Source organism: Orycteropus afer, unplaced genomic scaffold, assembly GCF_000298275.1.
Source record: "Orycteropus afer afer isolate SDZICR_OR568_19922 unplaced genomic scaffold, OryAfe1.0 scaffold00147, whole genome shotgun sequence".
NCBI classification, from domain to species: Eukaryota; Metazoa; Chordata; class Mammalia; order Tubulidentata; family Orycteropodidae; genus Orycteropus; species Orycteropus afer.
In genome coordinates, this window is record NW_006921734.1 from 5,311,960 (window position 1) to 5,325,264 (window position 13,305).

The 13,305-nt window shown below is 39.8% G+C and overlaps 1 protein-coding gene across 1 annotated transcript in view; it reads left to right on the top strand.

Moving 5' to 3' along the window:
* PDGFD (platelet derived growth factor D) overlaps positions 1–13,305 on the top strand; it is a 357,317-nt gene that overhangs the window by 304,175 nt on the left and 39,837 nt on the right. The window contains exons 4-5 of the mRNA XM_007946000.2: positions 4,604–4,666; positions 9,204–9,402. Of these exons, the coding sequence (XP_007944191.1) occupies positions 4,604–4,666; positions 9,204–9,402 (262 nt within the window). The remainder of the gene's footprint in view (positions 1–4,603; positions 4,667–9,203; positions 9,403–13,305) is intronic.

Consider the following 13,305-nt stretch of genomic DNA (forward strand, 5'->3'; position numbering starts at 1 on the left):
GTCTCTTTCCCAGCAGCGCGTGTCTCTTTCAGCAGCACGTCTTCCTCAACGAGCAGTCAGAGAGAGCTCTGCCTCTAGGAGGCCTCCTTTTGAGCCTGGCAGAGTGGCCAAACTAGCCAATCATAACATCAGAATTCTAAGCACCTGAGAGAGAGCAAACTTCCCAGAACATTGCTCCAGTAACACGCCCAACAGAAATACCCCAGTTGGATAACATTTACAATCAGGAGCTCCTCAGTTGCTCACAGCAAAGTCCACCATGGAGTTTACAAAGACTTATGGCTGGAAAAGCCATACCAGGTAATTTACCACACCACAGAGGGACACCAGAAGATGAGATCATCAAGGCAGGCAGTGATCAGATCTTACAGAGCCAGTCTTAAGTGTAATGTAAAGCTATTTGAGAGTTTTAAGCAGAAAACATAAATAATTTGATTTAAGGTTAAATATTCTGGCTGCCTCACGGACTTTAGGGCAAAAGTGGAAGCCTGCATAAACCTAACAAGCTATTGCTGATATCTGAGATTGGGAAGGTTAAGGTGAAAGCCGTGAAATAATATATTTAGAAGATAAAATCTCTCTGTGCCATTTCATGTCAAAATTCTCCTTTTATGGCTAAAGCTTTGAAAGTTTGATGCTTTATTTTTATAAAAGATGTTGTTCACTTTTAAAATCTCATGTTAAATATATCCTATATAAACAATGACAAACTTTTAAGTAAGATAAAAGAAGATTGGTTTCTTTTATATGTCTAATATTCATAACACTAAGAGAAGATATATTTGTATTTCATCTGTGATTTAATAAAATTCTTTATCATTTCTTTGTATTAAAGTTTTTAACTGTAGCCCAGATAGTAAAGAAGCTGAACATTCTTTGTGGAGCATATGTCTAGGTTGATGCACATGAAAGGCACTTTATACTTAAAAATGTTTAACAAAATATTTTTTACCACATTTGTGCAAGAAAATGAGACAAAATGTATTCACAAATTTAATAAATATCAGATCTAAATAACTAAGACTACTTTTAAGGATGCCCTTACAAAACCCTCCACCAATACCCTGCTTTATACCTTACCTATTTTCTTTTGCCTCCCTTTTTGGACATTGTTCCGTATTTCTCCAGACACATGATTATCCAAGCCAATTAGCATGATGTGAAAGTTTGTACTTAGGAATGAGCTCTGATGGCCCTATCTTTGTAGGGAGATGCATGGCACAGAGCACATCATTTCATCTCTCTGATAATTGGTTTTCTTACCTTTGAAATGAAGGAAATAACTTGTGATGGTGGTTGCTAGGTGCTGTCAAGTCAGTTCTGATTCACAGGGATCCTATGTACTACAGAACAAAATATTGCCTGGTCCTGTGCCATATTCATAATCTTCACCATGTTTGAGCCCAGTATTGCAGCAGCTGTGTCAATCTCTCTTGTTGAGGATCTTCCCCTTTTATTAGAGCTCTGGTGGCATAGTGCCTAAGGCATTTGATTGCTAACCAGAAGGCTGGAGGTTCAAACCCACTAGCCACTCCGCCACTCCTCAGAAGGGAGGTTGGGCAATCTACTTCCTTAGTGATACCTCCTCGGGAACCCAAGGAGGGGTCCAACTCGATGGCAGTGAGTTCGGTTTTGGTTTGGTTCTACTTTACCAAACATGCTGTCTTTTCTAGGGACTGGTCCCTTCTGACTACATGACCAAAGTGTGTGAGACAAAGTATGGCCATTCTCACTTGTGAGGAGAATTTCAGCTGTACTTCTTCCAAGACGGATGTGTTAGTTCTTCTAGCAGTCCCAGAAATTGGTGGTTCAAACCCACCAGCTGCTGCAGGAGAGGAAGATGAGGCAATCTACTTTCATAAAGATTTATAGCCTTGGACACCCAATGACTCCACGGCATGGTATGCTAGACCAAAACCAGTTGACTCCACGGCAGTGGGTTAGGCTTTGGTTTTGGTCTAGCATACCATGGTATTTTCAATACTCTTCGCCAATATCACCATTCAAGTACATAAGTTTTTCAGTCATCCTTATTCATTGTCCAGCTTTCACGTGGATATGAGGCAATTGAACATGCTGTAGCTTAGGCCAGGCATACCTTAATCTTTAAAGTGACATTTTTACTCTTAAACACTTTGAAGAGGACTTTTGCAGCAGATTCGCCTAGTGTAATGCTACATCTGATTTCTTGACAGTTGCTTCCATGAGCATTGATTGTGGATCCAAGTAACATGGAATCCTTGACAACTTCAATCTGTTCTCCATAACTAGACAATCCTAAAGTTCTTTGCAGTGCTAAGATTTGAAGATTGTCCCTCCCTTGATTGTTACACTTGGCCAACATAATGTATCATTTGCTTTACTTGCTATTTTTATGCTGATGATCCCCACATCTATATCTCACGGTCGTGTCTCTCTCGTGAGGTGTGGCATCCTTACTGTAATCTCAAACTCAGAGAAGAATAAGAAAGAAACAGAAAATATAGTCACTGCACTCTGAAAGACAGATTATATATGAAAAAGATAAGAATTCCCACACCAGAAGGATGTGTCTAAACAAATGAGAATCGGGATTTATATGAGTCTGACCAGGTGAGACCCAGTAAGAGGCAAGGGAGTCCATGGCTTCTCCAGGTCTTGCAGAGATCATTGGTAGAAAGACATATGCCAAGAGGGATAATGACATTAGCCTCAGATCACAGAATGCTCATTTTCCCTCAATATCCATTAATCACTCATTCTCTGATACATGTCTAATCAGGAGAGCATGAAAGGATAGAAGTGGGCCAAGAAAAATTTCACTAAGGAGATGATTCTGGATCTGAGTCGAGAAAGCTTAAGTAGATGGTTACTGGAAAAAATAAAAAGGTGGAGAAGAAGATTCTATTAAAAAGAGAGACAGCCTCAGATAATGCAAGGAAAGTATACAAAGAAAGGAAAAAGTTTCTGGGGAAAGTTAACAAGTCATTTCAGACATTATGCATTTGAGGAGCTTATGCAATATGTCATTTTGAAAACTAAGATGTGCCTGACCCAAGCGATAGCATTTTCATTAGCCTTATATGCATGTGAAGGAGCTCTGGTAGCAGAGTGCCTAAGGCATTTGATTGCTAACCAGAAGGCTGGTAGTTTAAACCCACCAGCCACTCCTTGGAAGGAGGATTGTTGTTGTTGTTGTTATATGCCATCGAGTCGGACCCGACTCATAGAGACCCCTCCTTGGGTTTCTGAGGCAGTATCACTACAGAAGTAGATCGCCCCATCTTCCTTCTGAGGAGTGGCTGGTGGGTTTGAACCGCCAGCCTTCTGGTTAGCAGTCAAGTGTTTTAGGCACTACACTACCAGAGCTCCTTGGAAGGAGAATTAGGCAATCTATTTCTATAGTAAGTGAAACTGCCTCAGAAACCCAAGGAGGGGTCGCTGTGAGTTGGATCTAGCTCGACTGCAGTGGGTTTGGATTTATCTGCATGTAAAAGCTGGGCAATGGATAAGGAAGACTGAAGAAGAATTGATGTATTTGAATTGTGGTATTGGCAAAGAATATTGAACACACCATGGACTTCCAGAATGAACAAATATGTCCTGGAAGAAGTATAACCAGAATGCTCCTTAGAAGTGAAAATGGCCAGACTTCATCTCACATACTTTGGTCATGTTGTCAGAAGGGACCAGTCCTTGGAAAATATATCTTGCTTGGTAAAGCAGAAGGTCAGAGAAAAAGGGGAAGCCTCTCAATGCCATGGACTGATATAGCGGCAATTGTGATAGAAACAGCTTTCCTTCCCAACAGGTTTTTTAAACTTAATGGTAGTAGAGAAATTAACATGGATGTCACATACAAATTGGAGACAAATTTGCCCTTTAAAATAAATTTCTGTCCCTGAGATCCATTGCTATCACAGATCTTTCATGGCTTCTCCGAGATAAAGTTCCCAGGTCTGTCCCTTACCTTCTTTCCTCAAATGGGTAGTACTTTAACATCCCCACATTCATTTTCCTCATTTTGCCATTCTTCCTGACATTTCTTAATAGTCAGGAACAGACCTTTGTCAGTTAATTTATTATAGAAAGATCAGTAGAATGTGGGCTAGCTCAGCAGGCAGAACTGGATATGATGCAGAACCTCGTTCAAACCAAATGAACATCAATAATGATAATAATAATAATTATTATTTTTTAAGCACTTATTAAGTGCCAGTTACAAATACATAAAAATTCTCATTTACTCTTCAAAAGAACTCTGTAAATTAAGCATTCCATACCAACTCTTACAGATGAGCAAGTGAAGGCTTGGACAGGTTAAGTAGATTCCCTGAAGTCACACAGCCCAGGAGGTGGCTGAGCTGAAACTTAAACTTTTATTTGTCCATTTTCCATTTTACCAGTGCTTCCAAGTAATGTGGTTGTTTGTGTGTTGAATTATAAGAGTTCTTGAGGAGAGATGTATGAGAGAAATGGTGACTTGTTCAGTCGGAAGGTAGCCCCTACTCCTGTTTGTCATTTAGTTGGAAGAAGATTCATATGGCTGAGATATCGAAACCGTGCACATAATGAATTGAACTTAGCTTTGACTGACTCACATGGATGTTTCTTTGCCTTCTAGGAAGATTTCCAACCCGCTGCAGCCTCAGAGACTAACTGGGAGTCAGTCACAAGCTCCATCTCAGTAAGTAATTTATTACTCTGTTGCCTGTGGGGGGAAAAAATTGATGGAGTAGCTAAAGTTAATCCTAGCATGACTTCAGCTGCATTAAGGACCTATGGCTTGACCAAAAGCCAGATTTGAAGCAAGATGTTTTCTTCCATTTCATTCAGGTTACAGCAGGCTACGTAAAAGAATGCCCTTTTATCCTCTCTTTTAGGAAAGGTTTCCAGGAAATGTCAGCAGTCACTGTAGGACCACAGGGATAGCTAATGTTTTAAGTAATTGTTCATTTCAAACTGCAACCTTCCAAGCAAAGGACTTTCCAGACACATCAAACATCTCAAACTGGTCCATGGCCCAGACTCAAGTGGGAAATTTTGAAATCACTTTGGAATATTCCATAGTAAGCTGTTAACCTTTGCATTTTCAAGGATCTTTTCAGACTTGAAAAATCCCAATGTTTACAGTAAGATAACTTAAGTACTTATCAAGCATGTACTCTATTTGACTTGGAAAGAATACATAGCACCCTGAAGCTGCAAAATGGTTTGTGCCCCTATTTATCTTTCCAAATTTAGTCATTTCTCAGTATTCTGTCTCCTTATCTATTTTGCACAGAAAGACAGATTATGTTTTTCTACATGTAGCACTTATGAAGCAATAAAATGAAGATAATAAAAGCATTTGTTCATAGTACGGTCAAGAGCGTGCAGAAAGCCTGTCTATCCATGGTTCTAACATGGATCTATGTGGCTGACTCAGACTTGCCTTTTTTTTTTACCCCAAAAAAAGTGGTATGTTTTGGGGGATTTTAAAATGACCTGCCTATGACAGCATTTCCTCAAAAACAGAATCTATGATTATTTAGCTTGTTTGGTCTTAGCTACTAGAATAAAAGAGCATCATACGAACAACTGGTCAGTGAGCCTATTCCAGTGATATTAAGAATATTATATTTGTTTGTCTTTTGATGTCTGGTATACATGCGGTGAACCTAAACCAAAAAACAAACTCACTGCTGTGGCTTCGGATTCAACTCATAGCAACCCCTCCTTGGGTTTCCAAGGCAGTATCACTATGGAAATAGATTGCCCAACCTTCCTTCCAAGGAGTGGCTGGTGGGTTTGAACCACCAGCTTCTAGTTAGCAGTCACATGCCTTAGGCACTACGCAGCCTAGCTAAGTATATCGTTATTGTTAGCTGATGCTGAGTGACCACTGATTCATGGTAATCCCAGATGCAACAGAATAAAACACTTCTCAGTCCTGCACCATCCCCCTGAAGGGATGTGGATCAGCTCATTGTGATCCATGAAGTTTACATTAGCTGATTTTTGGGAATAGATCATCATCCTAGTCCATCTTAGTCTAGAAGCTCCACTGAAATCTATTCAGCCTCATAGCAACACGGGAGCTTCCATTGGTAGATGGCGTACTGGCTGTGCATGAGGGATTGGCTAGGAATCAAACCTGGGCCTCCTAAATTGGAGCTAAGAGTCCTGCCACTGAATCATCAATGCCCCCATTACTAGGCTTTTGAAAATTTAAATAAGGCAGGTAATATTTTGGAGCTGTGGAGAATAGGCAGTAGGCTTGGGCAGTTGGGCAGCTCTCAGGCTACCTGAGCCTTACCTTGCAACATAGACTCCAGCCACGTCACCCAGGACCTAGTGTGCTGTTTTGTCAAGGGGTCCTCCACTTCTCAGCATCTTATACATGATAAGTCAGGATTGTCTAATCCAGCCCCCAAGAGTAGAAATTACTAACCTTAGAAGACCCATAGCTAATTAAGGCTAGTCTGGTTGCTCTAAAAGAGATGGATTGTCCCATCAACTTTGAGTATCTGGGAAGCTGAGCCATTTATCCACATCTACTGGAACTGCTTCTATGTTGAGTTCCAAGTTGAAGCATTGCTTAGTCCTCTGGACAGATGAGGAAGATTCTGCCTCTTTCCTCACATTCTGTTTTTCAAGAACCTTTTGTAATAGGAGCAAGGGCCCTTGGACCTAATGTTAACTTCTGCAAAAGCCATGTGTTTTGTTTTGCTGAAAGCAGTTTACAGTTTTCAGAGCACCATTTACAGACTGTTATTATTTTACAGTCAAAATGTACAGTGTGGTTGAAAAGGCACACCCAATTAGCTGTTTCTCTCAAAAACAATTTGAAAATATTTACCTCAGAAACAAAAAATGTTCTCATGGGTTTATTAGATCACCTAATTACTCATAAATATTTTCTTAGCTGTCAGTGCTATTTTTGTCAACCACCCTGTGTTCAAAGTTGAAGCATCATTAAAGCTCATATGTAAGGACAATGTTACATTTTAGCTACAGTGTGGATTTGCCTTTCAGCCTGTTAGAAGACTTCGGATTTTGCTCTCCCCTTGGGAAGTGAGAGCACCTCCACTGCTTTTTATTAGAGATAGATTGGGCACATGCCACAATTACGGAATTTTTAAGAGCAAAACCCCCTCCAAAAAAAAAAAAAAAAAAAACATCTCCTTGCAACCACTTGCCACAGAGCCATTGCAAGAGACTTTTGCTTGGGTGGGAATGGTTTGATTGATACCCTGATTCTATTTCAAAAAAGGAAAAAAAAAAAAAAAAGGAAGAAGTATTTTATTTTCAAAGTTTTTACGTACCTCCATAAAATGCTATAATCTAACATTTTACATTATACTTTATTTTATAATATGCTATAATATTTAAAAAGCTTTAATATGTGCCCACCTTTGACCAGCTCATTGTGGTATTTTGAATCTTACACCCAGGCTACTGTGACAGAAAGCGAATTGTACATCATTTGGTGAATACAAGCCAGGTAGACTGTAGATTTTGCAGTTTCATTCTGTTATATATAAGGTCACCATGAGTCAGCGCCAACTCGTAACAACAACGCCTATGGATTATCTAGACAATACAAATTGAATGGGGATTTAGAATGTTTGTACTCACTTGTAAGTATTGTCCACCTCTAGCATGTGATGCCTAGAGAGATGTGAAAGAAAGAAATGGAGGGCTTTAATCACAGCTCAGTCATTTCACACCCCTCCCCACCATACACATTCCCTAGAGTGAAGAGCTGGCCTGAGGCATTCACCAATCAATCCACTCCTCTCTTCCTCTTTGCTTTTTCCCACTAGCTTTTCATTACAGAGCGTATTTGAAGGTGCTCCCAAGTTACATCACTGCACCAGTGGTGAAAAACATTTGCTGTTGAGTTGATTCCAGTGCATGGCAATCCCATGTGTGTCAGAGTAGAGCTGGTTCATAGAGTTTTCAATTGCTGATTTTTGGCAAGTAGATTGCCAGGCCTTTCTTCTTATATTTGCTGGGTGGACTTGAACCTCCAACATTTTGCTTAGCAATCAGGCCCATTAACTGTTTATACCACCCTGTGACTCCACCCCAATGGTATGTCAATGTTTTGCACCCCTATGTGTGTTAAAGAGGGACATTTCTTCTGGGGGTGGGTGTCATTTGACCTGGGACCTTGATTGTTTAAAGAGAGAAAACATCACCTGTGAGGGAAACTGTTAAGTGTGAGTTTTGCTGTCTGTGTTTCTATAGCAACATACTATTTCTCAAAAGGATATTGCAGTTAAATTTCAAGGAAACAAGTTTTCATTAATTTTCATTTTCCCTTAATGATAGGAGATATTTGCCCTTAGGGGATCTTATTTGTTGGGTAGTTTCTTTAAAGACATTTAGAAATCATTCGAGGCTGTGTGCTCTCTATTTCCTTGTTAATGGGTCATGAATTTTTACAGAGATGTTTGAATCATGGTTCATTTACCTCTAGATTGTACAAGGGTTAGTGAAGTAAATGCTTGGAAAGCTATGTGGGGATGTGTTCCATAGCAAAATACATAATCCCTTCCAGGCTTTCAATGATGTTTTGTTTCTCATCTAAAGAGCAATCCTGAGGATGTTTTAATGGCAACTGAGATCACTAGCAAGCTACAACACGTCTTATTTCCCCCCACCCCCACATATGCTTCCCATGTGAATCCTTTCACTCTTAAGTCAAGAGAGCCAGTTTCATGGCTAATTATCCTTGTTGACAGTAACAAATTGGTTAGGGTGCCAAATTTTATGAAGATGTCTCCAGAGAAAATTTAAACACTGCTCACATCACACCTGCATTGTTAACTGACCTGTAAAGGGGAGGAGGCATGGGATTGAAGATTGGGAGGAATTAAGCAAAACTTGCATGGAAGGATTTCAGAATTTAAATGATCATTTATAGACATGGATGATTTGGAACCTTGAACCAAGAAATTTGGTGAAATTAGCCTCCATCTTTATTTTTTTAAATAATTAAAATTCAGATCAACTGGAAGATTTATGATCTGCTTAGATTTGATTTACAAAAGAATGATCATCGTCTTTTAATGATTATTTGCTTTTATTTAAGAATGGTGAGGCTGTGGCATGATATTTAGAGACATGATGTCTTATAATTAGAAGCCCATGTCTGCTCCTTCCCTATAGTTATATAAGTGTCTTTAATAGCAATGGACTTACTCTGAGTACACTGAGCTGTATGTCACTCTTAGGGGGTATCCTATCACTCTCCATCAGTAACGGATCCCACTCTTACTGCGGATGCTCTGGACAAAACAATTGCAGAGTTTGATACTGTGGAGGATCTGCTTAAGCACTTCAATCCAGAATCGTGGCAAGAAGATCTTGAGAATCTGTATTTGGACACCCCTCATTATCGAGGCAGGTCATACCATGACAGGAAGTCAAAAGGTAAGAAACAGGGCCTGGAGGTCCTTTGTAAGCAGCTGTTGTTAGGTGCTGTTGAGTTGACTCTGACTCATAGCTGCCCCACATGACAGAGTAGAACTGTCTCATAAGGATTTCTAGGGCTGTCATCTTTATGTGAGCAGATCAGCAAGTCCTTCTCTGATGAAGCCACTGCGTAGGTTCAAACCGTCAACCTTTTGGTTGGCAGCCGAAACCATTACTAATTAAGCATGTTAATAATAATAATAAGTAAGGACTAGCAATGCTATAGGAGTTCTGGTAGCATAGTGCCTAAGGCACTTGACTGCAGAAGGCTGGCAATTCAAACCCATCAGCCACTTCTCAGAAGGAAGATGGGGCAATCTACTTCCGTAGTGATCCTGCCTCGGCAACCCAAAGAGGGGTCACTATGAGTCGGGACTGACTCAACGGCACACAACAACAACAGCAAGCAATGCTATGTGTTTAATTCACATAAATCAGATGATTACTGCTAGTCCAGGACCTCAAGAGAAGTTTTATATTTTACCCAAACAGTGTTGTTTGTATGGGACTAAGAAAGGTTTGGTTTCATCAAAGATCTGTCATATTTTGAAACTTAGAATATTTCTTCCAGGAAAATAAAGCATTGTTAGTCACAATTTCACAGTGAAGGCAATCAAAGTCAGGAGAGGTAAGTGATTTGCCAAAGATTGCATGGCTAATTAGCAGTGGAGAGGAAATGAGAACCATGTTCTTCTCCTGCCTCCAGTGGCAGTGCTTGTGCAAAATAACTTCTGTGCCTCCCGATCGATATGAAGGTAGATTTAGTCCATGATTCAGTCAGTGTTGGCAAGAGAGAGAGTCACGTTAAAGCAATGATCAAAATCCTGTTTGAAGATTTCAGCTCCACCTATTCAATGTCCATTCTTAAAATCCTTTATATGGACCTATTATGTGCTTGGTGGTATTCCTGGGTGATACAAATGGTTAATGTGCTCAGTTGGTAACTGAAAGGTTTGGCATTTCGACACCCAGAGTTGTCTTGAAAGAAACGTCTGGCAGTGTAATTCTGAAAAAGATAGTCTTTGAAAACCCCACAGAGTACAGTTGTACTTTGATGCACATGTGATTGTCATAGGTGCGAATCTGACTTTATGTGCTAGGTACCCGCTCATTGAGTTTCCAAGGCTATAAGTCTTTACAGAGTAGATTAACTCATTCTTCTGTCCCAGAGCAGCTGGTGGGTTTGAACCACCGACCTTCTGGTTAGCAGCCAAATGCCTTAATCACTACGCACTAGAGCTCCTTAAAAATCCCAGGGGAGAGGTAAAAAAATAGGTTGAGATAGCTTCAATATATGTGAAAGCAAACATTCAACTGGAACTTTCCAGAAAGTGTAATGAGGTTAGAAGAGAGAGGAGCATTCAAGAGAGAGAAAATTATTATGAGTTAAAATGATAATACTCTCTAGCAATAAATATCTTAATCATACACCAGAGTAATATGATCTTCAGATTAGAGTGTTTATTTGAATGTTTATCTCCAACTAATAGAGTAATAACGTAATTACCTGTTATGGAATAAAGCTATAATGTCTAGTGTGTTATGTCCTTCCTTCATTTGCTAAGATTTGTTATCTTTAAAATTTTCCCTAAAAAGTCTTATAAGGCTTATTTGCATCATTGTGGAGATGTGTAGCTTAAATACAGTTAGTTTCCTATACTTTGTAATATCAAGGGTACTTCTAAAACTGCACACTGGGCCACATTAGCAGATGTTTGTGTTGTTAGGTACAACTGATTGGAACTTTTAGGCTGACATGGCGAATTAGTTAACTCCTGCCTGGACCTTTTCCTTATGGTTCATGTCATAAATCTTAGCGTGGGGAGGGGGCCGCTCCAATGTTTTGAAGCTATGCCATGAGTAGAGTATTGTGACTCTCAAACTGAACCTCCCCAGGAGTCAGATTGTATTGACACAAAGGAGAAATTGATTTTCTGTAAGACACTACCACCATTGGTCAACTTTTCAGGAAAGTAAAATCTTCACATGGTTTGAAAACCCTCAAAATTATTAAAAATGTTATTGAATGAAAAAGCAATAAAATATGGCAATATCTTCTGGCATATTAACCATTTAATATCACTTAAATCCATTTATCTATCTATCTATCTATCTATTTCTGGAAATTATGTTTTACTTGGGCCAGAGGATCTGGATTCAAATCCCAATTCTGCCACTTACAAGCTTTATAGTTGTTCAGCAAATCACTGAGCCCCAATTTCCTCATCTGCAAACTATAACTGCATAATAACACCTATGTCAGGGAATTAATGGAAGATCAGCTAAGAGCATCTGGCACATAGTACTTGTTTAAGTTAGCTAAGATGTAGCTAACTATAGTTAGTTGACAGAGTAAAACTGCCCCATAGGGTTTCCTATGCTGTGATCTTTAAGGGAACAGATTACAAGGCCTTTATCTCAAGCAACCACTGAATGACTTTGAATTTCTAACCTATCAGCTAACAGATGAGTATTTCACCAATGCACCACCAGATCACCAGTAGCTATAGCTAATTTTAATTTTGAGCTTTGTTTTGTAGCACTTCCTTGGTGAAGGATTTCTTGTCCTCTTCCGTGGAATGGCCAACACACCAGGCCAAGTCAGGAGTCCTTGGAACTCCACAGCACTTTTTTCTCTACTGTCATTATCTTATTATTGTTTCTTTGTGTTTTCTCTTAGATAATATCAGATTCTAGACTTGACTGCTAACCAGAAGGCTGGTGGTTCAAATCCACCAGTCATTCCTCAGAAGGAAGGTTGGGCAATCTACTTCTGTAGTGATACTGCCTCGGCAACCCACGGAAGGGTCACTATGAATCAGGGCCGACTCGACGGCACATAACATCAACAACAACAACAGACCTTCATATGGATGTCAATCCTGGATGAATATTAGGATCACCTAGGGAACTTTAAAAAATACAGATGCCTAGGTACCCCTTCCAAGTCAAATTGACTCAGAAACTCTGGGACAGGGGTGAAGTGTTGATGTTTTTTTCTGGCTCCAACTCCTAGAGATCAAAAGAAGCCTGGATTAAGAGCTACTGTTTTGTTCATCTTCTATCTCTAGCATTTGGCATAATCTCTGTTTTTAGATGCTCAATTAATGTGTATGGAAATGAAAACAATAGCTCAGAGTTAGCATATTTCTTAAGTAGGAAAGCCTCCGATAGACTTAAGAGTATAGCTCCCTTAAGAATGCCTCTAATTACTGGAATAACCTTGCAAGAGCATTTGAGATAACATGCTACTTATTTGTAACAGAGTAAACATCATCCCTCTTTCCTGTTAGTTTAGTTTAAGTTCTGTTTCTTAATCTCTTGTTTAAACTGGCCTTAAGGCAGATTTGTACTGTTTCATTTAACCCTGGTAGGTCACCACTGTCTCTGTACTTGTATAAATGTGCTGATTTAATTGTTTATCATTCCACACATGCTGAACTACCTGTGTGTATCACAAAGGCAAGGGAAGATAGCTGTAACATTTCAGCTGTTACTTTCTGTTTTTAGAACTTCAAAATACAAATTCATGCTTGTATCCTGATATTTGAGAAGGGTACAATGAAAAGGAATGGAAAAAGAGAGCTAGCTATAGATAAGGGGACTCCACTAGGTGTCAAGAACAAAATGAATTTTGTTGTTATTGTTGTTGCTAGGTGTCGTCGAGTCGTTTCTGACTCATAGCGACCCCATGCACAGCAGAACGAACCACTGCCCGATCCCGCGTCAGCCCCAAAATCCCTGCTATACTTGAGCCCATCATGGCAGCCACCATGTCAATCCATCTCGTGAAGGCCTCCCCCTCTTTCGTCGACCCTCCACCCTACCAAGCATGACATCCTTCTCCAGGGAATGGTCCCT